Genomic DNA, 24197 nt, shown 5'->3' with positions numbered 1-24197 from the left:
CTTTCAGTCTCTGAAGTCCGATAGCTTTCTTGAACAACAAATATCTATCCTTCCAACAAAGTATCACCGTGCTTTTCACCCTCCATCCTCGCTGAACGCGATCCGAACTGCATAGCACGCTTCTTCCGTTGACTTGCTTCAACCAGACCCAACCGTCTTGCTGCCAGCCGCAAAAGTGCCTTGTCTCCCTCTGTAGCTGCGCCGCGAGGGTCCATCTTCAAGTGAACTGGCAGCCTGGCAACGAAATCTACCAAGGAAAGTGACAAAAATGGATGTCTCATTTCTTTGCCGAATCCAGATATTACACGGTCGTCGCGTCCTAAATTGCGTGTTGGGATTCGATCAATGTCTAATTGAAGCTGTAAAGCGCGTCAAACACGGGATGAGAAAGTTTGTGTTGAGGGTTTACCTCTTCTATAAGCGCTTTCCACCCTTTGACCTTGTAGATTGATTTGTGTCTGCTATAACCGCCCAAAAGCTCGTCGGCTCCCAGCCCATTCAACAAAACCCGAGCTCGGCTTTGATATGGGGTTACTTCATCACCTAGAACTCCGCGACCTCTTGATGCAAAAAATAGCGCCATCGCTAAGCTCTGGAGGGGAACTTATTCGATACTTCCTGATCTGCCAGTGGAATAAAAGTACCAAATCCATAACTGTCCGTGCTGGAAACATGACCGCCTCGATTTCGGTCTGTGCTGCTCGGGACTCCTGCAGTTTTCCTTCAGGTAACTATAATATATGGAGGAAAACAGCTCACCTCGTATGGTACATTAATCTCTACCTATTACCCTGATATATGAACAGCCTGCAAACTAGAGGATCATGTCTCACAAAATTCCAACGACGATGGGGACGCAATTTCCGAAGTTCTTCCAACTCTTGCAGGCCAGTTTCTCGATCCGGAACCATATATGGAGGGGGTTCTTGTCCACCTATGCCTTTGTTTCTCTCTTCTTTCTGAAGCCTAATTTTCCGCGGGTTCTCGAACGCAACATTCAACAGGTCGATAGGCTCGTCAACCGGTATGTATCTGGCTTCCTCAGTGGTTTTCACGAAGCAAATACGCGCCATACTTGTCAGCAAGGAACGCAATGACGGTGGAGTCGACACCTCCACTGAAGAGAACTGCCAAACGTGCAGCTCCAGCCTCCCTACGGATCTAAGATGTGAGTTTACAAGGGCAAATGGGACTCACGGAAGTTTGGGGATGTTTCGGACTCTCAATGCTACGCTGGTGTCGAGTACATCCAAGAACTGTTGCAGAGCTTCTTCAAAACGATTGGGGGTCTCCAGAGAGGTTAAGAGAGGCAAATCGTCTGAGGGCACATCCTCGCAAATCCGAGGTGGTTGGGTCTACAATTCCTTGAATATTCAGTGTTTCTCCGTGTGGAATTTGCCGCTCACATAAGGGGCGTTCGTCGAAGCACGATTGAATATTGTCCAGTACGATTCAAGTCCATTGACGAGCTGTGACCATTGTCTTTGTCCGTTGGAACTAGGCACAACTAACTCACGTCGCGGTCCCCTAGCAGCCCTAATTCGAGACAACAGATGTGCTCTGTAGGGAGTTCCTGGAAATCATAACGAGTGTCCCTGCCAATCGAAGTGGATGCTAGTAAGAGGTAGGGATTCTCAGGTGTGGGCTTGTGTATGAGCAGCGAACGGCGGCCCAGAGGATCTCTGCCAAAGAATAGGCGTCGCGTTTTTGCCTGGTATGGTTGAGCATAGGAGAATGAGCGATGGAGTTACTCAACACTGTAGTAGACAAATGCATAGCTACATGCAGAGTAATCAGCCTTGCAGAATCCTAATGTGGAAGCCAGAACATACGGTCCTTCGATATTCCCAAACAAATCGCACAGTTCCCGACCAGAATCAAGAGAAGACAACTTTTCGAAGAGCTTGACACCGTCGTTTTCGTCTTGTCCGATCTGTTCGTCTGAGCTGAAAGGTCCTCAATTTGGAAGAAAACGACATACGTCTAAAACTCCTTCAAAAACCTAATTATGGTCAGATCAAAAATATCGATGCAGTCCTGGTTCCAAAACGTACTTCGCCGTTCCAACAGAATATATTGCCATTGGCTTCGTGTGGCTGGACGACATCCGTAGTGCCACGCAAGAGCAGTTCAGACCCAAAAAAGTTCAAGATCAGGTCGTCAGATAATGAAATGCGTCTAGTTCTTTGTGCGTCCGGCCCTGGGGAGTTGAATTTTGTGGTGGTATAAGAGTAGGCCAACCTCGAGCTCCGTTCACGCGTTCAAGGGCTTGACACAACTCCAGAAACGAAGAGGACTGCGATTGTTCTTGTTGGATGGTGAAGAAAATACCGCACATGGGTAGAAACTGTCGTCTCAATTCAGGTTGAAGAACTCCTTTTAATATTCTGGCGGAATCGTAGCCGATTAGATGGAAGTTCTTAGCGAGGAATGAATACGGACAAGACACGAGCTAGCAACACCCTGACGGTTCGATTCCCAAAACCTCCAAAACGCGAGAAATACAGCTTTGATTTGTTATCCGTACACATGTTCTAACATATACGCGGTCTCTAAGGAGTGGCCAAGCAAATTGCCTTTTCCTCACAATCGTCCAAGTGTTTATGTGTTGTAGGTCGAAGCAGAGACGTTTCCACCGCGGCCAGTCCAGTTGACGTCTATAAGATCACATCAGATCAGCTTCAAAAGCATAACCTAGTTGACACATACGGATGTCCTCGCCGAGTTTGAACTTGTCGTTCTCCTTGCCGGGTAAAACGCGGAAGGTGTGCGCACCGAAGTAGTCGCGCTGTGGCTGTGTGAGAAAGACTTATCGATACTAGGCGGAACACAAACTTGAGCTTGGAGAAGGTTGGCAGGCACAACCTCGCTGCGGTAACCGTCGAAGAAGGCCAACGCAGTGCTGAAAGCGGGCGTGGGAATTCCCCAGAGGACAGCCTGAGCGATGACCCGTCGCCATCCAGGTTGAGCAGTACGGATGGCTGAAGAGTACATTAGATAGAGTTCAGTAAAAGAAGAAGCAAGTACTGACCTCGGCTGAAGAAATCGTCGAAAAGAAGGGACTCGAGTTTGGGGTTCTTCACGTAGGCGTCAGTGATATCCTTCAAGAACACACTCTAACAATGCCCGTCAGTTGATTGGACAGAATCTCAACTACCACACACCTTGATAATGCAACCGCCACGCCACATCTTAGCGATACCAGCGTAGTTGAGGTTCCAGTTGAGCTATCGATATTGGTAAGTGCATTGTCAGTGACGAATGACAAATCACGCACTTCTTTCGCCGTTTCTCGCATCAGCATGAAGCCCTGGGTGTAAGAAATGATCTTGGAGGCATACAAAGCTTGCTCAAGATCGTCGATGAAGAGCTGCTTGTCGCCACGGAAAGGCTCCTTCTTGGGTCCATCCATAACTTTGCTGGCCCGGATACGCTCTTCCTTGATTGCGGAGAGACAACGGGCAAAAACGGCTTCACCAATGAGGGTGACTAATGGGGATTGGTCATGACAAGAAAAATTTGGAAGCAACACTGACCTGCAGTGCCAGCATCAAGAGCAGCGATGGCCGTCCATTTACCAGTTCCCTTTTGCCCGGCCTTGTCGAGGATCTTGGACACAACAGGTTCGCCGTCATCGTCTTTGAACTTGAGGATGTTGGCGGTAATGTCGATGAGGAAGGAGTCAAGGACGCCTTTATTCCACTTGAGGAAAATATCGGCAATCTCATCCTCCGCAAGACCGAGTCCGCGCTTGAGAATATCGTAGGCTTCGGCAATCAGTTGCATGTCGCCGTATTCGATACCTATTAGTATTTAGACTTTACACAACACCGGGAAAGAGATTGTACTTGCCGTTGTGGACCATCTTGACGTAGTGACCAGAGCCGGTCTCACCGACCCAATCGCAGCAAGGCTCTCCGTAAGCTTGAGCCGCTGTTTTCTGGAAGATGGGTTGGATGGCGGGCCAGGCAGCCGGAGAACCACCAGGCATAAGAGAAGGGCCATGACGGGCACCCTCTTCACCTCCAGAGACGCCAGAGCCGACAAAGAGGAAGCCTTTGGCCTCGAGAGTCTGGGTGCGACGGATTGAATCGGGGTAGTGGGAGTTACCACCGTCAATGACAATGTCACCGGGCTCAAGACCGCCCTGGATAAGTTGGTCGATGAAGTCGTCAACAGCAGAACCAGCTTTGACGAGAAGAATAATCTTGCGGGGCTTTTTGAGTTTCGCGATAAGCTCGGGAATCGAATGGGCGCCTTGGATCTTGGTACCTTGAAAGCGCTGACTAAATCGCGTTGGGGATGATGACAGAGAATAATTTACCCTTGGCCTCGTTCGCGAGGAAATGGTCAACCTTGGAGGTGGTCCGGTTGTAAGCAACAACAGTGAAGCCCTTGTCGTTCATGTTCAGAATAAGATTCTGACCCTACATAAAGACATTGAGCTGGTGCGATCTGGGTTTCATTCGCTACTACTGACCATGACGGCAAGACCAATGAGGCCGATGTCTCCGCTGGTAAATCGATGAGAAAGAGTAGTATAAATGACGAGGACATACGTAGCCATGTTCGTGAAAGAGATGGTAGTGGGGGTAGATGGTTAAGATTCGTCGGGCCGTAGATGCGTGACAACCCGATTTTGTGTCCCATCTAGAGTCCATCATTGCCGAGCTTGACCGTGCTCGTGAGTAACTCTTGCAACTTGACCTCGACATGGCTTCAGTCAGAAAGTGACACCCGATCAGGAATGGCTTCCGTCGGTACTTTGCGGACCCTCGTTGCCGCCACCGTCCCAACCGCCGGTGTGGTCATCAGAGAGGGATGGATTCTCAAGAAAAGACGAAAGAAGATGCAAGGCTTCGCAAGGAGGTACTTCACTCTATACCAGAACGGCGTATTGGCCTACAGTTTCAATCAAGCCCAACCTATTCGAGACCAAGTAAGTTGTGGATCTAATTCAGACACCAGTGGCTCTAACACTTCCTAGCTCTCTCTTCACGATTCCGCTATTTCCACCGCACCAGGACAGAGGGATATTCACATTGACTCTAACGCTGGAACCTTTCATCTCAAGTGTCTGACTCCCGCCGACTTTGACCTATGGATGAGCTCTTTAAGGTGCTGTACTTCTAAACAAGTTCGGCAAGACACTCATTTCTCATGTAGACGGTTCATCGGCACTGGCCCTGAGTCCCGGCGCTCGATGAGTATGCGACACTTGACCCGCCATGGCAGTGTCAATGTCAATAAATCGGGTGTTGTCCTGGAAGAGATGGCAAAGGCAAGTATGCTATTTAGTAACCTTTCCCGCTAAGACTAAGGAACACCAGACACTGAGCGAACTTGAGGAGGCCCTTTCTGCTCTACCACGCGAAGGCGCGTCCCATCTCAAACCGCCCAAAGCCAAAGTCGAGAAGGAAAAGGCCAAAGGAGACAAGGCCGTTTTTGGTCTATTCAAACGAAGTGGGGACCTTCTGTACTCCCTTTTCCTTTGTTAACGACCAGACAGCTTCTCATCATGCCGCACTCAACGACGTGGAGAACAATCCCCCAGAGCTTTCCGAGAAGACGACTTCAACACAACAACTTCAAGACATTCTTCAGACCCTGAAAGCACAACACGGCTCTCTGGTTAAATCAATTCAGTCTCTTGCTATCACAGATGTTGTTGGCCAGTCCTTGCGGGGCTCTCCTCTCCCAATCACCGCAGAAGAACCCGAGAACATACCTCGGATTTCCGATTCACCCGTCCCTTCCTTTTCCGCGCCAATCTCTCGCAAACGCACATCCGTACTCACCACAACTACCTCCGAGAGTGTCAATGAGTGGTTTGACTTTGACGCTGAAAGTCACGATGGAGCAGAAGAATTCGTTCTCGATGTTACTGCCCAACCGAGCAAGATCGGTGCCAACGACAGTACTAGCAGCCTGGGACATTCCAGTGTTGATACAGATATCATTGGGGAGCCAGAGAAAGTTTCTACAGAGCAACCAGAACCATCACACGTAGTGCACAGGACCCATTTGCCCTCGCCTTCCATCGGGGACGAAGGGAGTCTGTTTTCTGTGTTGAAGAAGAATGTCGGAAAGGACCTTTCCACCATTACCTTCCCTGTTTCATTCAACGAACCATTGACCCTTCTTCAACGTGCCGCTGAGGAGGTTGAATATTACGACCTCCTCAACCTCGCTGCTGCTGCCACAGATCCTGTCGACAGAATCTGTTATGTTGCGGCATTTGCCGTGTCGGGTTATGCCCATACGCGGCATCGCTCCGGCAGAAAGGGATTCAATCCCATGCTTGGTAAAGCATCTTTATTTTGCCCAAACTTGAACTGACCCATCTCTTAGGGGAAACATTCGAAGACCATCGAATGAAGTTCATTGCCGAGAAGGTTCGCCATCATCCATTGGAGATGGCATACCACGCCGAAGGCCCAGGTTGGGCTTTGCAGGCAACGTCTACCGGCAAGACTAAATTCTGGGGTGAGTTTGTCTACAGCTGCATTTCTTCTGTGGTTATTGACCGAACTCAAGGGAAGAGTCTGGAGATTATTCCACTGGGAAACACATATCTAACCATCGGAGATGACCGGTATACTTGGTAATTTTTCGCATTGCGTGACCGCTAGCCATCTGACGACGCTCAGGAATAAACCATCTTCATTCATGCGGAATCTAATGGGTCAGTTCAAATCGTGTTTGAATGGCTGGCCTTGACTGTTTTCCAGTGGGCACGAAATACTTCGAGCATGTGGGTAAGATGACGATCGAGAATGTTGTGGCGAGTGTGCCGACTCGATGTGTTGTTGAATTCAAACCAAGTGGGTATTTTGGGGCATCCAACCAAATATCAGGCGTCGTGCAGTGCGGTCAAGCTACAGCCAAATTGGAAGGCAAGTGGGACGACTCAGTGTCTCAAACGCTAGATGATTCGCATTTCCGCATTCTGTGGCGGGCAACACCGCCGATTATTGACCACGAAGCGTACTATGGGTTCACATCGTTCGGCATTACATTGAACGAGATCACGAGTGATATGGAGGGTAAACTCCCACCAACCGACTCGAGATACCGTCCGGATGTGCGAGCATTGGAGGAAGGGCATGTGGACCTTGCTGAACGTGAGAAGACGAGGGTGGAAGAGTTACAGCGTAGTCGACGGAAGAGTGGGAAAGAGGTTTCTCCCCGTTGGTTCAAGCAAGTTAACGGCGAGTGGGAGTACACGGGCGGATACTGGGAGTCCAGGACTAATGGATGGAAGGACAGTGTGGATCTATGGTAGACTAACGATATCGGTGCTAATTTTATGTAATGACGACATACCCTTTTTCGGATATTTCGGAAATACTCGGCCGGTGATTGGGTTGGACTGAACGCCCATGTTCTGCGTCAAGAAAATTGGAAAGGCTGCTGGTCGGCGCCGTTTGGCGACGCATGCAGCACTTTCGGAGAAAGACTGCAAGTCCATCACACCGCCATATGCCCTCTTGATCCAAAACTTGGCCGATGCAAGACAACACATCCACCATAAGCTCACATTGGCAGAAAAAATTCTCTATTCTCACCTCTATGATCCAAAGAAGCGTGTTGGGGATGAGGGGAAGCTTCGGGGGCAGGCATATCTCCAGCTTCGTCCAGAGGTAGGCGTGTTTTTGAAGGCCATCACCGAATTGAATTCTGACTCGTATGGTAGCGAGTTGCGATGCAAGACGCGTCAGCTCAGTAAGCCCAAACAAATATTCGTCTGAGTCAGTTTCTCTATAACAAATCAGAATGGCTCTCTTGCAATTTATGAGCGCTGGTTTGGCCCAATCGGTCGTCCCAGCAAGCATTCATTGTGACCATCTCATCCAAGCCGTTGATGGGGCGAAATCCGATCTCGAGGTGCCCAAGAATGCCCCAAATTCATTCGCAGTTTACTCACTGATGGCTCAGCGGTCCATTGTCACGAACCAAGAGGTCTTTGACTTTCTCGAAAGCGCTGCTCGCAAATATGGCATCGAGTTTTGGCGTCCTGGGTCCGGAATTATTCACCAGATTGTGCTGGAAAACTACGCGGCTCCAGGGATGCTCATGTCTGTTCATCTTCTCTCTCTCTCGCGCGCGTTTAACTCACATATAATAGGCTGGGGACGGGTGAGAAACCATTGCATTGGCCTAGTTTGTCCTCTAACAGCTACAGATTCGCATACACCAAATGCCGGCGGTCTGGGAATGCTTGCAATAGGCGTCGGAGGGGCAGATGCCGTCGATGCAATGACAGGAACTCCCTGGGAACTCAAGTGAATTTCGATCCTTCTTGCAGTAACCCAGACACTGACCAGCTCTATGTTCAGGCACCCGGAAATAGTTGGTCAGCTTTTCTGGCATTGCGTGTGATTGCTGTCTGAGAGACAAAGGCATCCATTTGACGGGAAAGATGGGCCCCTGGGTTTCGCCCAAAGATCTCATCCTTCATATCGCTGGGAAACTCACAGTTCGAGTATGTGAATGCCATTCGTGTGGAATAAAAAACTCATCAATGATTGGTAGGGAGGGACTGGGCGCATTCTCGAGGTGCTTTAACAGGCAAAATAATAGTGCACTTGCTGACAATTTCAGTACTTTGGTCCTGGCGTTGATGCCCAGTCGTGTACTGGACTGGTGAGATTTGTTTACTTTTATGAGCGTTGTCTTATGAAGCTGAAAAGGCATGTGTTGCCAATATGGGAGCAGAAGTTGGTGCAACTACATCAACTTTCCCTTATACTGCTGCTATGCGTGCTTATCTCAATGCCACCGGCAGAGCCCCTGTGGCTCGCGCGGCTGATGAGGCCGCCGCTCAAGGATTCCTTAGTGCGGATGAAGGGGCTGAGTACGATCAACTCATCCAAATCGTAGGGTTGAAATTATTGGTATTCATGATTGCCTAATCGCACACAGAACCTTTCCGAGCTTGAACCTTATATCAACGGACCATTTACACCCGATCTTGCGACACCTTTGTCTAAGTTTGGTGAATTCGTCAAGGAGAACGGATGGAAAGACGACCTCTCCGCTGCTTTGATTGGATCGTGCACCAATAGCTCTTACCAGGATATGGTCAAGCTCGAATACTCGATTGTAGTCGCTGGTTGACGTTTATCAGACCAGCGTGGCTGACCTTGCGTCTCAAGCAAGATCTGCTGGACTCAAAACCAAGGTTTGCTTCGTCTATTAGCCACTATCTGTCTGACAATGGTTAGGTTCCCTTTCTCTGTACCCCTGGATCTGAACAGATCCGCGCTACAATGGAACGGGACAACGTCACTTCCACACTAGAGGATGTTGGCGCCTTAGGTGTGCTTGATGCCTTAAACTTCCTCTCGTTCTCACAAGCGTAGTTCTTGCGAATGCGTGTGGGCCATGCATCGGTCAGTGGAAGCGGACGGATCAACCAAGCGAAGAAAACGGTTTGCATGCCTGCCATACTGGGCAAATTGTCTCATATGTTGCAGCGATTTTAACTAGTTTCAACCGCAACTTCAAGTCACGCAATGACGGCAATGCTCGCACTATGAATTTCCTTGCTTCACCGACAATTGTAACTGCGATGGCGTTCTCCGGGAGTCTACAGGTTCTTCTTTGCTAAAGGGGCATCAACAGTTTTGTTAATATTGGACGGCAGTTCAACCCGATGAAAGATACCATCCCTCTTCCGTCAGGCGGCACATTCAAGTTCGCTGCACCTGTTGGTCAAGACCTGCCGCCCGCTGGATTCACTCCTGGACAAAATGCGTTCTATCCACAGCAAACCCCGGAGCCTCAGCCCGACACAGAAATCATAATAAACAAAGACTCGCAACGCCTAGAATTGCTCGAGCCCTTTACTAGCCCTTTCGTTAACGGGATCCGGGAGCTCCCTGAAATGAAGGTTCTGATGAGAGTAAGAGGCAAATGCACAACCGACCATATCTCAGCTGCTGGGCCATGGTTGAAGTACAAAGGCAAGTCGGTGTAACTGTGACTTTGTGTTTGCTGAACAAACGCAGGGCATCTCACGAATATATCCGAAAATCTTCGTAAGTTTCCCATGTTTGAGCCATACGGCTTAAAGCTGAGCTTGGTTCAGTTATTACGGTGCATTGCATCCCATCGGAAGAGAGCGTGAATAGCTTATCTTTTTAGGCTACTAACGACGAAGGGGGTGAAGTAAATGTTGCTTTTGATCAAGGTCCCGACGGACAGACAACGACAGACACGATACCCGGTGTTGCCAAACGCTTCAAAGCACGGAACCAGCCTTGGGCCCTGGTTGTTGACGAGAACTACGGAGAGGGAAGCGCTCGTGAACATGCAGTAAGTGGCGGTTTTACTCTGGTACTTTTAAGCTTTAAACTGGAATCCAGGCGTTGCAGCCCCGCTTCTATGGTCAGAGACAGCCACTGCTGCGACATTATAGTGCTTACTCACAGACAGGTTGCAACATGATCATCGCTCGCTCATTCGCCCGAATCCATGAAACCAATCTCAAGGCAACTAGCCTCACTTGATGAAAATGTCGTGCTGACTCGATGGTTCTTAGAAACAAGGGGTTCTGCCTCTCTGGTTCGTTGACAAGAATGATTACTCTCGCATCGGTTCTGGAGATGACGTGAAAACTGTCGGTGTTTCCCAGCTGCTCTCTGGCAATATCTCGGCCACAATCAAATTGAGGGTGACCAAGGCCAACGGGGATGTTTTCGAAATCCCCACCAAGCACACTATGTCTGAAGACCAGGTCCGATGGCTTCAAGCGGGTAGTGCGCTTAACTACATCCGTTCACAAATGGCATTGTAGTTGATATTCACAACAAAAAGTACCTTACGACTTGGTTATTTTGTTGATGTTTTCTTCAAGAGGGCTTCCCCTAAGGCCTTGAGGCCCTCTGGAGACGAGTTTTCTTTGCTTGCGTTCAACCACGTGAGCGCATCACGCGCAACATCAATCGTTGATGTCGGCAGCCCTGCCAGTTGTGCGACCTTCAATCCATGGCTGTTGCGATTGACTCCCGGTCGCATCTTGTAGGAATAGGCAAAATGATTGTCCTGCGAAAAATTAGGTTATCAACCGGAGTAGCTCATGAAGGCTTGCGTCGGTTTCATCAACATCCGTGCAGAAAAAGCCGACATTTTTGAAAATGTCCAAAGTTGGGTAGCCCAAGATGTCGGCGATCTCATGAAAATGAGTTGCAAAAAGGGCGCGGCATTGATTGAAGGTGATGAGGTGGTGGACTGTGGCGAAAGCTATCGCAAGACCATCTTTGACGGTAGTGCCTCTGCCAACCTCGTCCATGATCACAAGACTTCGGGGCGTTGCACGTTGCAGGATTTCAGCGGTTTCTAGCATTTCCACCATAAATGTGCTTCGGTCATGGAACAGGTCGTCTTTGGCGCCGACTCTCGAGAAGAGCTTATCGACAATTCCGATGGTTGCGGAATCGGCAGGAACAAACGAGCCTGCCTGAGCGAGTACCACGATAAGTGCACTTTGTCGCAGAAAAGTCGACTTTCCCGCCATATTGGGACCAGTGCTACGATGATCAGCATGAGGGCTTCACAAGAAGACAGAGGAACTAACATGACATGCAAGCGTGACTCGGGGGTCAACTGAAGAGAGTTGGGAGTGAAGACACGTCCGTTAGTTAAGAGACCGAGTTCAACGGTAGGATGTCTGCCGTTTTTCACATCATAAACTTGACTGAATCAAGGTTGAATGCAATCGTCTGAACATGGTCTGACTCTAACCTTTCCGTTAGGGTCGGACGTGCGAATCTCATCTCCCTTGCCAGATCCGCAAACGCCAGAGTAACATCGAGTTCATCGAGGATTCGTGCGTTGCGGCGAAGTTGAGGGGCATGACTATTGACCTACGGATCGTTAAAATCTGATCAACGGTTGGTTTGAATGTATGCACTTGAGAACGCAGAGACTCGAACGCTTCCTTCTCCGCCATAGTCAACGCATTAGCAGTCTCAATGATTTGCCCTCCTAGTTGTGCCCATTCCTTTTACAGGCAATGAGGCATAGAAAGACACATGGGATCACGACATTCTTACACCATGGAAATAGCATTTGGTTGTCCCACTCGCAGCAATGTTGACGAAAGCTGGATCTTGATTGATCTGTTTAGAGTCTCGCTTCGCTTTCAGAAGATGGACATGCATTCCATGCGCTGGAGAGGACCGTAGAGTGAGCGATGGGGCATCTAGATTCATTTCAGAAGAGTACGTGGACCAAGTTTGACACCAAACCATATTTAAGTTGGAGGGCGTTCTGCAAAGCTTCCCGCCGTAAAATCAGATCATCCAATATAATATGCAGCGAAGAGAGCTTCTCTGAATAACTGTGGACATCAAGCACATTCAAAGTGAAAACAATGGTTGGTGACTTACTCAGGCTTGATCGTCCAGTTATAGTCTCCGATGCGCCAGACAGGTCGAGCGGATATACCGTCACGGTCCGAAGACTGTGAAGCTATCCCTTCGTCGTCAACACCGTCTGTGGACTCAAACGATGTGATTTGACTTTTCGGTTTCAAGGCTCGGCCGATGTGATCCGAGAGTTCATGTAGCTTGGCCATGCGACCGATAAGAGCATCCAAACTGTTCCATTCATCTGCTTGGAATCCCCGTTGTGTTTGACCTGTTTCAAGTTCCTCTTGCTGGCGTTCTTGTAAAATGCGGGCCTTGATGGTCATCCATGTCACTATTGTTGAACGAACGGCATGCAGGTCAGTGGCATCCCCCTTTCCAAGCAAAAACTTTTGGACAATCCGACTTGCGTCTTCGACACTCGCTAGAGCAACAATGAGATCATCGTGGAAGTGACTTCGATTATAAAAGAATGCGACTAGCGATTGTCGCGCGTTGATTTCTGGAAGAGAAGTACTAGGCGAACCTGACGAGATATTCAGATCTGGCAGCCAGATGGAGGAAGGAGTAGCTAACACAACCAACGTGCAAGAAGACGCGTGCCACTGGATGTCCTCGTTCGCTTGATTGCGCTCAGAAGACTGCCTTTCACTCCACCCTCCCGTAGGCTCTCTCGAATTTCAAGTGCCTTGATAGTGTGGGAGTCAATCTGAAGCCGAGGGATTGCTCCCTCGCGAGCAGGACTAGACAATGCTGGCATGTGGTCAAGCAGATTCACCCGCAAGTACGTCGTCAGAACATTGATGGCATCTTGTTCGAGTTGCGAGTATTCTGAGAGGAGGGGCACAGACGGGACATTACTAGTACTTGTCACGTCATCCACCGGTGTAAACTCGGTTCTGTCTTCCTCCATTTGAGCGTCCGCTTGTGGAGTCGTGAAGGAAATACAGCGGGACTCCTCCTTGAGAGCATCTCGCAATTGTGGTGGTTGCGCATGCTCAAAGCATTTGTCGAGCACAATCTCTCTTGGTCCGATTCGTGCAAGTTCATCTCGAAGAGCTTCGTAGGCAACGAGTTTCGTATAAAATTCCCCTGTTGACACATCAATCCACGCAAAGCCGAGTCCTGAGCCCTTGACAGAGGGACTAATAGCCAGGAGGTAGTTGTTCTCGTATTGGTTGAGGAAAGATTCGTCAATGAGAGTACCAGGAGTGACAACACGAGCAACCCGCCGATCAAAGGCAACAACTCCCCGCTCATTATAGCGCGGAAACTCTTCGCACAGGGCTACAAAACGACCGTTTTGTTGAACGAGAATTTTGAGATATTTATCGATGTGTTGCAGGGGAAAGCCACAGAAAGGAACGACTTTGTTGGACCATCTTCGGTAAGCAAGCTTGATATTGAGAAGACGTGCAACTTCATGCGCTTGATCGTAGTAAGACTAGGAAGTAGATTGGCAGTTTATTTTAGGTGTCGTTAAAAAAAGTACTTCGTAAAACTTGCCAACACGGGTGAATAGGATGCAATGGGGAAAACGCTGCAAGTTTTCGAGAATCTCGGGCATCAGGACACCACCTTTTGGAACTTGACACGATTGTGGTGAGATTCGACAATTCGACACACGGATAAGGCATACCTGGTGTGGACTCCACTTCTTCTGAACAACTGTTAGCGGTTGAGCTACGGAATAGGACGCGACCTTACCGGCGTCTTTAACCTTCCTGGAGACGCGTTTCGGACGCGACTTAACATCTTGAAAGTGGTAGGTCGATGCTGTTGAAGACATTGAGTGTAGACTGACCGTCATCAACAACTTCAACCTCTTTTCTCTTCTTGGGTTTCTTTAGGACCCCATCTGAAGTGTCCTGAATAGCACTCAATGTTTCTTTTGCCACACGGCGTCGTGATCTTGAGTGTTTGCTACTTTCTAGGACTTCAGCTTGGGCTAAAAACAGTTGAGATTAGGAATAGTCGTGTTTAGTGACTTACTGCTAGCATGCCATTGTTCAAGGGGTTGTGCAGGCGTCCCATCAGGTAAAATATAGGTATTGGGGAGTTCTGCGTAGGATTTTTTGGTATTAACCGCGAGTTGGGGGCCTCTTGCGCGAAAAAAACGCTTTTGAATCTTTAGACCTCGCACGAAGACATTATTGCTTGCACCAAGCATGTGACAAGCGTGACTAGGGTACTCTAGATCAAACCAAAATGTCGTTTGCAGCTCGGCGTCGCGGGAACAAGGTGAAAAAGGGCGTCCAGTTCACCGTCATGGTCGTTGGTATGTGTTACATCGCGTGCTAATCTATTTGTAATCGTCCAAAGGCGCCTCTGGGACTGGTCGCACCACTTTCGTCAATACTTTGTGCGAAAGCGAGGTCCTTACCCACAAGGTCTCTGACGATCCCGAAACGGCGCATATAGAGGTGGGGGTTAAAATCAAGCCCGTGAATGTTGGTTCGTAATGTTCTGTCGCGTCTCTTCTTTCAATGATATAATTTTGCACCCAGAACTCGAGGAGGATGGGGTCCGAATCGCGCTTACCATTGTCGACACTCCTGGCTTTGGCGACAATATCGACAATGAAGCCGCGTAAGCTGAACAGACCGGTACACTCCCATGCCTGACTATTTGCAAGGTTCCAAGAAATTATGGGCTACCTGGAGCGCCAATACGACGATATTCTAGCTGAAGAATCTCGCATTAAGCGGAACCCTCGCTTCCGCGATAATCGGGTACACGCCCTTTTATACTTTATCCCGCCGACCGGACACTCGTAAGCTCATTCTTCCACTCTTTCGCCTTGGCTAAGATGTAGTTTGCGTGAAATGGATATCGAACTTATGCGCCGGCTTTCTCCCCGCGTCAATGTCATCCCAGTCATCGGAAAGGCAGACACACTGACCCCAAGTGAACTGAAAGGGTTCAAAAAACGGGTAAGATCTCAGTAGTTCCCTCAAAAACATTGACATATTGGCTTCCAGATTATGGAAGATATTGAGCACTATGATATGCTGGTCTACAACTTCCCCTACGACATCGAAGAAGACGACGAAGACACAATCCAGGACAATAGCGAGCTTCGTGTAAGGGTAACCTTTGTATTAATGTCCTTTGGGCTAATTGATCTAGGCGCTTCTTCCTTTCGCCATAATTGGCTCTGAGGAAGAGGTGGAGGTTGACGGCCAGTTTGTCCGTGCTCGTGTTTATCCGTGGGGCATAGCCGAGGTGGACAATCCCAAGCATTCTGATTTCTCCCGTCTGCGAAGCGCATTACTGAAGCATGTCTCTCACTATTCGTCTCAATTCTGTCTTACATTTCTCTAGCTCGCACCTCTCTGACCTCAAGTCCCTCACCCATGATGTCCTTTACGAAACTTATCGCACAGAGAAATTGTCTCGCAGTGTCAATCCCGACATGCAAGATTCTTCAATCCTCCCAGAGGAGATGGCTAATCAAAGCGTGCGCCTCAAAGAAGAACAGTTGAGGAAAGAGGAAGAAAAGTTGCGCGAAATTGAATTGCGCGTCCAGCGAGAAATCACGGAACGACGTCAACAACTACTGGCCAAGGTAAGCATTCAGTCTGTAACACGCCTTTGACTCATTGCATTTTTTACGTAGGAAGAGTCACTCCGCAACCTGGAAAGTCGTTTGGCTGCTCAAGGTTCTGCAGAATTCCGCGATTAAGAGCACATGGAGGTTTGATAAGATACCCGTACAACGTTTTTTGGACACATTCACTTGTTGTTACTTTCGTACTTGGTTAATAATTACACTCTTTTGGCCTACAGTACTGTCAGTAGGACACGCAAGCTACCTACATGAGGATTGTTCAAGGCAAGTCACGATACGTCACGGGCTGTGTGCCTTATCAACCCCAAGACGACGCTTGCTCTGAACTCCCACCATGGCGTCTGTCTTGACCTTAACTCTACTCTCACTTAGTGCGGTTGTTTCCAGCACGCCGCTATCCACCAGTCCCTTCGTTCAACCACCGCAACGTTTCCCAGTTGGCGTTGCTCCGCTCGTTGAGACCCAGCGCTATGGGCCAATTAACAACTCGTACATTGTCGTTTTGAAGAAGGACACCCCGGCCTCTGTCATGCAGAACCACTTCAACCTTCTCCAGGCCATTCACGACGCTGCCCCCTTGGCTGACGACGTATTCTCCATCTCTCACGTCTATGAACATACCAATGGTTACGCTGGCCGCTTTTCTCAACTGGCTGTCGAGCATTTGCGCACCATGCCTGAAGTAGACTTCATTGAGCGGGACCAGGTGGTCCGCATCCAGGAAACACAGAAGCTGGCGCCATGGGTGAGTCACATGCAACCGCCAAGAGATTGCCCACGAATCGGTGTTAGGGACTCGCTCGCGTTAGTCACCGCAAGAAACTCAGCTTGGGCACATTCACTAGATACGACTACGACCCCAGTGGCGGCGACGGCGTCGATGTCTACGTTTGTCTGTTTTTTTTCTTTCTGCAATTGGTGCTAAACTGTTTCTTCTCTAGGTTATTGACACTGGCATCAATATCAATCACGAGGAGTTCCAAGGAAGAGCTTCATGGGGCGCCACCATTCCTCAGAACGATGTTGACGAGGACGGCAATGGACACGGGTGCGTTTCACGCGCAGTATGACGCTGTTATGCTGACATGATCCGGATGACAGCACACATTGCGCTGGTACTATCGCCTCTCGCAAGTTTGGGGTCGCCAAAGCTGCCAATGTAATCGCAGTCAAGGTCCTTGGCTCGAATGGCTCTGGTTCAATGTCTGATGTCATTGGTACGGAGTTGACCGATTCCTCATGTCGGCTATTTTTGACACGGAAACAGGTGGTGTTAACTTTGCCACAACCGCATCGCTCGCCAAGAAAGCTAAAGCCGAAGCCGAATTCAAAGCGACTGGAAAGACCGCACACAAAGGGTCCGTTGCCAACATGAGTTTGGGCGGTGGTAAATCAGACGCTCTTGACCGTGCTGTCAACGCTGCTGTCGATAAGGGTCTCCACTTCGCTGTCGCAGCTGGTATGTTGTGCTTTTGACTCTGGTCCGTTATATTTATCTTGACAAAATAGGAAATGACAATCGTGATGCTTGCAACTACTCTCCTGCTGCCGCTGAGAAGGCAGTCACTGTCGGTGCCTCCACCTTGTCGGATGAACGGGCGTACTTCTCCAACTTCGGCAAATGTGTTGATGTCTTCGCTCCCGGTCTGAACATCAGGTATGTTTGCTCATTGCCTGTCATTTTTTTGTGTCGAACTGGCGGCAGGTCAACCTGGATTGGGTCCACTTCCGCGGAGAACACGATATCTGGAACTTCGATGGCATCGCCCCATACTGCTGGAATGCTGGCTTATCTGCTTTCGCTCTACCCCTCCAAGGCATTTGACCCCAAGTTTGATGCTGAGCCGTTAGTGGAGACCAGTGTTTTCCAACGTCCCATGGCCATTGCGTTGTCCTCGACGATGTATATTTTTGGGTATTCTGCTCTTCCCAACTGGGCAGCGAGCCTTCTCCCATCACCCGTTGTTGTGGAGGAAACTGTCGCACCAATCCCAACTTTGACCCCAGCTCAGTTGAAGCGGGCATTGCTTCAACTTGCAACGCCCAATGCTCTCTCAGATTTACCTGCTGAGACGGTCAACCTTCTCATTTTCAACAATTTTACGAGCACAGCGTAGTCGATATAGATAGCCACGATCTATTGGTAGTCCTTGTGTACGAATAGTTTACCCATCAATCTCCATCAAACAAGCATGCGATGAACCACCAATCTCTCTCTCCTGCTCCTCCTTCCCAATTCATGGCCGCCCGTCGTCGGTCCAGTGCGGCCACAAGGCCAGCGCTACCACCGCCTCACGTGCCCGCTCCCAACATTCCCATCCCACCACTTCCCGATTCGCCAGAAATGTTGCGACGGGTTGCAACTAGTCATAGCCAGGATGAACTTGAGGACCCTCCCCCGCCCTCTATATTCAACACTTCTCTCTTAACTGCACCTGAGCAACGGTCAGAACCGCGAATACCGTCATCAAGACGGGCTCTCACACGCGCACTTGAATTGGCTCGAGAGGCAGTCCAACTGGATTCAACAAACGAGGAACCAGAGGCAGCAGTCATCGCTTATGCTCGTAGTGTTGCCCTTTTAAGCGAGGTTATGGAAAGGGTGCGACGGGGGGAAGACAGCACTGAAAAACGCCGGAATGGTCGTCCAAGGAGCGCAGTGGCCCAGGAGGAAGAAGTCAGGCGACTGCAGAACATAGTGAGTTCAATGCTCCTTTTTATCTCAAGGGCCACACTGACTTGGTTAGCATGACACTTATGCCGACAGAATGAACATCCTCAGTATTATCTACAACATTCCCCCCATACCCTACTCTGTCACCCATGAGTACTCTGTCATGGCGGCAGAGGCTGCCCAGCCAACACCTACAATGGCGATAACCTCGCCTATTTCTCCGACAGAACCTCCAGCAGACTTATTTGTCTTGGGTAACAATGACCGGTCAATTGCCCATCCATATGCGGCTGCTGTTTCGTATGAAGAAGAACCCCCTCGCATAAGACGCCCAAGAAAACCCTCGGCAGCAGCCTTGGGTGCCCCACTGCCCCCTCCTCCAACTCATTTGCCACCAGCCCCAGTTCCACCACCATTATCTAATGACCCCAATCTCCTCGATGTCGGTCGATCTACAACCCATCGAAGATCAAATTCTGGCAGCAAACTAGCCGCCTTGGAAGAGGAGAATAGAGATGAACCGCGTTTGGGCGATTCTCCTCCACTCCCCCCAGTCCCATCACAACAACAACAACCAGTCGCTGCATTGTCTAGACCCCCTCCTTCCCCCCGTTTACCGAATATTATAACACCACGACCCCGTGGTTCATCTCAAATAGCGCCCCGTTCTGAGCCCCCCGCAGGCATAATCAATGGCTCAACAACTTCTGGTACCATCTACCAACGGCGGTCTACAAAATCGTCCACTCCTGCTAGTGAACGGTCTTCCTCGCCAGCAGAGTCTACTTCATCTCTAAACTCAAACCCTGTACCCAAGACTGCTGTTCCATCATTACCCACCGCTCCAATAGGTCGACCACGTTCGGCATCACAACCTGGCCGCCGACCTTCAATAGTCAACGGCAGGATATCACCTACCATCGATCCTCTTCCGCCTCTACCCCCAAGTAATGGCGTAGCCCCGCGCAAATCGTCATTTCCGTCCAAACTTAACCCCAACAATTCACTGGTTGTCCAAACCGACCTTGTACCAAGTTCTCTCGGGCCTCCCCATCTCGGTCAAAACCCATCAACGCCAACTTCCCCCCTGCCACCTGCACCTCCAAACGATCCCCTTCGCAAGCCGTACCATTTGATGAACCAACTTCGGGGAACAATCACATCGCCCACCGGTGGTTACCTGACCCGGCGATTACATGTACCACGCCAAGTCTGGTCTCAGGGCGGGGCAAAGCTGGCCAATGTCGCTGAGAAAGTCAGGGTGGTCGACATTCTATGCTCTGCTTTGGAGGAGATGCAGACAAGCAGTTCCGAATACTTTGGCGCAGGTAATGTCAGCAGCGGACTTGCGCTTGGAATCGGCAGCATTGGTCGCAAAGAGGGTGATGCATGGATCGCCCGTCTGGAAGAGTTCTTGAATGTCTGTGACGGCATCGTTGCTAGTTTTGGAAAGAAGCTGGGAGTCGGGGAGGGCTTCGTTGTCAAGAAGACCACCTGGAGTGATAAACTCTCGCGTCGGTTCGACAAACTAACCAACGGAAAGAAGTGAGTCTCCCACAAAGCTACCTTATTTTTTTACGTTGCTCACAATCCCTTTCATAGCCTCGATTCTCCGCAAACCTACGTGTCTGGGCTGGAAAAGCTGTTTTCTCGAGCCCAATTACTCGATGAGCATTCCAAAGCCATCACCGCCCAACCTGTGGCACCAGCATACGCTGCTTTGCCTCCAGACATCCGTGCCGCCGCAGACAACAAGCTCAAGCGGGCCTCGCAATTCTTCGCGACTGTTGTGCTGACCTTCGTTATCCGTGATCTTTCCCTGCTTCTCGACAAGTACGCCAAGAACTATGAAAAGTGGTTGGCTGAATAATCACGGAGAGGGAGAGTGAAGGGTTTCGAACCCGATCGAAGCTTCATCTCGAGTTCCGCTACGGTGACCAGGGCCGTGAGGGAGGGTATTTGGAAAACTTTTGTTGCCATGAAGCCCTTGCCAATCGCGTCCCGAGGGGCACGTCGGGTGAAGACAACTAGACGGGAGTGGCACGTTTTACTTTTCACTTTCAGCTTCTTCCATATTGCAATTATTAGTGTTTTCTTATTTGTATCTCCTGCTTGCATATCTTTTCCTCCTTTTTTTTTCCCTTTTCCCCCCTTTTTTGTTGGGTTACTATGAATTTTTGTAGGATTATTGTGGCTTGTTTGAGCATAATGTACTGATTACTGAAGGAATAAAAAGGGACACCCTGTTCAAAGCAGGATATCGTCATGCCAAGGGTCGTGGGATAGGTTGGAGACCCGCAGGTTCAGGCGTTGGCGATTGTTGTCTGAGCTCGGCCAAAACAGCCAGACGTTGAACGAGCGAGTATTCGTCATCCTCATCCGAATCGTCAAGAGGATCGGCGGCCGAGAGCAGTAACTGCCAAGTGTCTGACGGAAACAAATCAGTAGTGGCGCCCTTCTGTGTTGGAATCGTACACTGCAAGTAGTTTCGCGACATAGGATACGGAGAATAGCGGCGATGGCCCTGATTATGGGGAGAGGAGCCGCGCACTGACGATGGTCGTTCACTGAGAGCGTAGTCACCTCAGTTGATGTTAGTTGAAGGGTCAAAGATGGAGGAAACAAGAGTCACCATTTGCATCATCGTCATCCTTGTCGTTATTTACTGGGCGTTTAGCGCCACCTCGTTTCGCTTTGGCCTTTGAGGGCTGTTCCGTCTTTTCCTTCGCGCTCTCTCGCTTGGAATACTCCCGAAGTATACCTTCTCTCTGCGTGACGAGTGCCTCTGCGTGTTCTTTCTCTTCTGCACTATCCACGTTCTCTTGAGCGCTTTCTTCAGAGGTCAGAGTGATCAAAGTGGGAGGTTTGCCGTCTGGCCCAGCGAACGGATTTGCATGTGAGTCGTCGTCGAGATCTCCCGTTGGGGCTTCATGGTAATGGTAGCAGAAATAAAGGAACAGCTGAGCACGAGACTGAGACGAGGTGGCGCTCGGGAGAAACAAGTCCAGGAATTCTACATCATGGAGATGGTCGTGACCAATTTGCTGGAGCTAGATGAACATGCGACCGATGAACAAGCTGTTTGCGTACAGCAGAGTGGTTCGACAGCACAAATAAAAGGTTGGGTAACGTTGTTGGCGGAATTTGGCCTGCTTTCTGCCACCGTTTAGAAGGTTGAGTCGAAAAAAGACGTAGACTCACGGCTCTGGCTAACATTTGTGTTGGCGTCGTAAGTTGACCCTTTGACTCTCCGATATCTTCGCATGCTCTAAGCACAGATTTTATTCTTGGCGCATCAAGCAGGTTCCCTTTCGAGTGTTGCAATGATGGAATGGGATGGTATGAGCGTTGCGTCGTTCGGGTTTCGAGAAAGACTTGAGGGAATGCACGTTATATAGCTGAAATGGAGACTGGCAGAGCTACTCACAGCTCATTGAGGCCCCAACGCGACCAACATTCACAAGAAGGGCAAGCTTGGCAAAGTCGGTTGCAAACTCAGACGCCTCATCTCCAGAAAGCTTGTCTTTGAGCACTGTCTTTGCTTTGGGCGAGCGCAAGATGGATTCCGTGTAGAGTTCGCCAAAAGTCAGTTTATTAGAGTTGCCTGTGAAGACTTTGACTTGGTTTGCGAATATGGCGGAGAGTAGGTCGAATTGGATGTCGGCCCTCCAAAGCGGGGCGCTTTCTGCCGCGTCAAGGGCGATTTTCCGCTGCTGTTTCGGTGATCGCTTCTTGGGGCGGGATCCAGCCACGCTCATCGTTGTTGTTGACTGGAGGAGAGCCTGGAGTAATTACCCGGCATAGGAGCTGTCAAACTCAAAACCTATGTGTCACAGGTCGTTTGATGAACTTCGGACAAGGACCAACTATATAAATGGAGACCACCTTATTATACCCTCAGGATCTTCTCCCTTCCCTCATTGGCAGACAGATGCTGAGCATCCTCTGACCCTTTCCGTCGATGCTGGCCACTCTCATTCTCTTTGCGCTGTTGCGTCTTAGTCAAGCTGTCTCCGTTACGAATATCTCCGCTTCAGATCCAGCCATTGTCTTCACTCCTGGTTGGCAAAACATTTCGGAATCCGATGCCAACTTTCTAGCAACGACAGAGTTTCTCTGCCATCTCACTGTCACTCTCCCTCGTGCGTCCGTTGCCCGTCAAACGGTTTCAGTGCGCTAATCGCACCCTATAATACTGTAGCTTCGACTTCATCCGTTTCATACTTTGGTTACAGGTGTGTGGCCAGCTAATCTATTTGCCTAAGCTTATCTCGTCTCCCCAGTCGGACGGGTAGCTCGCGCTATGGTTACACTCTCGACTGTTTGGACGATTGCTTGGTGCAAACAATAAACGGAACTAATCCTGCTGACGCTTCCACACTTGTGTGTCCAGTTATCACTCCGCTCCGTAACCCACCTCATTCCCTCCCAGTCCACTCTTTTCACTCTGGACGTTGACCCCAGCACGAATCACACTCTGCGGGTGTACAATCTTGGGACTGCCGACTCCAGCCAGATCACTTTTGACCATCTTTCGTTGGTAGTACAGGACAACGCTTGTGCGCTTATCTTTCCGTTATCACCGATATGTACTGACTTTTGGAAAAGCCGCGCCTTCTTCAGGTAGTCGTCGTTCATTTCCAGCCAATCTTCACACACACAGCTTAACGCCCGTATTCACCAGATCTCAACCCCACAACATCGCTCAGCTCTGAAGCTAGTTCAACAACAGAGCCTCGAACAACCGCCTTAAAGCAAAGTTCATCATTGGCGGAGAGCACAGCTTCCGTAATCCTGCTATCGGCGACAAGCGAAGCAACTTCATCGAACGATATATCTGCCACCAATACCGGTCCTGATGGGTCCGCGACCAGCGCTTCGTCTGACGCGTCAGATTCAACTGGCGGAGTATCCAAACAACTAGTGATTGGTCTGACCGTGTTCGCCGTTGTTGTCACGACTGGCACTGTCGCTCTTCTCATTATTTGTTTGCGGCGACGCAGAAGAGAGCAACAAGGCCGTGTCTCACCAACACCTCCCAGCCCAACTTCTTCCATCATTCCAATAATGGAACCGCCACCAGCTTCGATGAACCCCTTCGCCGAGCCTGTGGTATCTTTCCCAGACCCATATTCGGTCCCTCAATTCCCGCTTGATCCTCCAGCCAACAGCGCGATGATGCAGAGGAGGCAACGGCCTGATAGTCGCATCGCAAGTCCCGGGCTAGCTCCCACAATCCCACTTCCTGATCTTCCAGCGGGTGCCCGACTGAATCGAATGGAGAGTCGCAGCAACAGCCCCATGTCTTCTAATAGATCTGGCTCACGCAGCGATATGTGGATTTCGCGGACTCCTGCTAGGAATGAGTTCTATGCAGTATAGACGTACGCTAGGCACGTCTATTACTTGATCTTGACGGTCTTAGAACCTTCCAAAACCTTGTACTCACTTATTATGTAACATCATTTGGGGCAAAAAAGGAAATTGTGATGGAAATACATCTACAAAGGGCGATGGTAGTGGTATGTTCATTATCCGACTGGAAATTAGACTACGTAGAGATAGAAACAGTGGTAAA

At 49.7% G+C, this 24197-nt stretch overlaps 9 protein-coding genes across 9 annotated transcripts; 5 read left to right on the top strand and 4 right to left on the bottom strand.

Annotated features, from left to right (window-relative positions):
* Positions 1-44: 44 nt before the first annotated feature.
* On the bottom strand, positions 45-2350 carry MIND_00461300 (Asparagine synthetase domain-containing protein 1; the record flags this gene model as incomplete). Its single annotated transcript, XM_037361423.1, has 14 exons — positions 2242-2350; positions 2055-2200; positions 1982-2002; positions 1833-1933; positions 1757-1778; positions 1517-1711; positions 1407-1469; positions 1198-1355; positions 1076-1153; positions 834-1032; positions 760-783; positions 645-710; positions 410-592; positions 45-359 (listed from the first exon to the last, which is right to left on the bottom strand). Exons 1-14 carry the CDS (start codon positions 2336-2338, stop codon positions 45-47), a joined length of 1668 nt encoding a protein of 555 aa, XP_037221715.1. The 5' UTR covers positions 2339-2350.
* Positions 2351-2601: 251 nt separating this feature from the next.
* On the bottom strand, positions 2602-4567 carry MIND_00461200 (6-phosphogluconate dehydrogenase, decarboxylating; the record flags this gene model as incomplete). The annotated part of the gene is made up of 11 exons (XM_037361422.1): positions 2602-2657; positions 2710-2788; positions 2836-2981; positions 3032-3116; positions 3165-3227; positions 3278-3489; positions 3537-3803; positions 3832-4272; positions 4325-4427; positions 4481-4514; positions 4560-4567. 11 exons carry the CDS (start codon positions 4565-4567, stop codon positions 2602-2604), a joined length of 1494 nt encoding a protein of 497 aa, XP_037221714.1.
* Positions 4568-4702: 135 nt separating this feature from the next.
* Positions 4703-7285, top strand: MIND_00461100 (PH domain-containing protein; the record flags this gene model as incomplete). The annotated part of the gene is made up of 9 exons (XM_037361421.1): positions 4703-4939; positions 4988-5118; positions 5167-5281; positions 5331-5463; positions 5510-6304; positions 6352-6486; positions 6538-6604; positions 6651-6685; positions 6732-7285. Exons 1-9 carry the CDS (start codon positions 4748-4750, stop codon positions 7283-7285), a joined length of 2157 nt encoding a protein of 718 aa, XP_037221713.1. The 5' UTR covers positions 4703-4747.
* A 97-nt stretch (positions 7286-7382) lies between these two features.
* On the top strand, positions 7383-10801 carry MIND_00461000 (PH domain-containing protein; the record flags this gene model as incomplete). Its single annotated transcript, XM_037361420.1, has 23 exons — positions 7383-7643; positions 7697-7725; positions 7776-7887; positions 7939-8078; positions 8129-8139; positions 8186-8285; positions 8340-8356; positions 8403-8485; positions 8536-8559; positions 8605-8646; positions 8694-8879; positions 8926-9084; positions 9131-9184; positions 9228-9321; positions 9366-9434; positions 9480-9598; positions 9650-9968; positions 10014-10043; positions 10094-10101; positions 10150-10320; positions 10371-10392; positions 10441-10496; positions 10547-10801. The coding sequence occupies 23 exons, from the start codon at positions 7383-7385 to the stop codon at positions 10799-10801; spliced, it is 2361 nt and encodes a 786-aa protein (XP_037221712.1).
* Positions 10802-11059: 258 nt separating this feature from the next.
* Positions 11060-14544, bottom strand: MIND_00460900 (DNA mismatch repair protein; the record flags this gene model as incomplete). Its single annotated transcript, XM_037361419.1, has 13 exons — positions 11060-11534; positions 11582-11701; positions 11749-11870; positions 11918-12007; positions 12060-12208; positions 12255-12346; positions 12396-12900; positions 12951-13818; positions 13867-13961; positions 14014-14034; positions 14082-14129; positions 14179-14322; positions 14367-14544. The coding sequence occupies 13 exons, from the start codon at positions 14542-14544 to the stop codon at positions 11060-11062; spliced, it is 2907 nt and encodes a 968-aa protein (XP_037221711.1).
* Positions 14545-14582: 38 nt separating this feature from the next.
* Positions 14583-18062, top strand: MIND_00460800 (uncharacterized protein; the record flags this gene model as incomplete). The annotated part of the gene is made up of 15 exons (XM_037361418.1): positions 14583-14652; positions 14697-14828; positions 14882-14963; positions 15010-15147; positions 15190-15307; positions 15356-15457; positions 15504-15567; positions 15761-15942; positions 16502-16690; positions 16738-16833; positions 16887-16993; positions 17047-17162; positions 17213-17404; positions 17455-17602; positions 17651-18062. The coding sequence occupies 15 exons, from the start codon at positions 14583-14585 to the stop codon at positions 18060-18062; spliced, it is 2148 nt and encodes a 715-aa protein (XP_037221710.1).
* A 122-nt stretch (positions 18063-18184) lies between these two features.
* MIND_00460700 (uncharacterized protein) lies at positions 18185-20489 on the top strand (the record flags this gene model as incomplete). The annotated part of the gene is made up of 3 exons (XM_037361417.1): positions 18185-18643; positions 18693-20164; positions 20222-20489. 3 exons carry the CDS (start codon positions 18185-18187, stop codon positions 20487-20489), a joined length of 2199 nt encoding a protein of 732 aa, XP_037221709.1.
* A 393-nt stretch (positions 20490-20882) lies between these two features.
* Positions 20883-22377, bottom strand: MIND_00460600 (Ino eighty subunit 1; the record flags this gene model as incomplete). The annotated part of the gene is made up of 6 exons (XM_037361416.1): positions 20883-21046; positions 21095-21202; positions 21252-21663; positions 21710-21775; positions 21821-21993; positions 22047-22377. The coding sequence occupies 6 exons, from the start codon at positions 22375-22377 to the stop codon at positions 20883-20885; spliced, it is 1254 nt and encodes a 417-aa protein (XP_037221708.1).
* A 203-nt stretch (positions 22378-22580) lies between these two features.
* MIND_00460500 (uncharacterized protein) lies at positions 22581-24001 on the top strand (the record flags this gene model as incomplete). Its single annotated transcript, XM_037361415.1, has 6 exons — positions 22581-22761; positions 22821-22854; positions 22903-23002; positions 23052-23178; positions 23228-23242; positions 23304-24001. 6 exons carry the CDS (start codon positions 22581-22583, stop codon positions 23999-24001), a joined length of 1155 nt encoding a protein of 384 aa, XP_037221707.1.
* Between the last annotated feature and the right edge of the window lie 196 nt (positions 24002-24197).

Source organism: Mycena indigotica (genome assembly GCF_014461135.1).
Source record: "Mycena indigotica strain 171206Taipei chromosome Unknown Mind.scaff0004, whole genome shotgun sequence".
Taxonomy (NCBI): domain Eukaryota; kingdom Fungi; phylum Basidiomycota; class Agaricomycetes; order Agaricales; family Mycenaceae; genus Mycena; species Mycena indigotica.
Note: the sequence above shows the minus strand (reverse complement) of the source record. Positions and strands in the feature narration are given on the sequence as shown.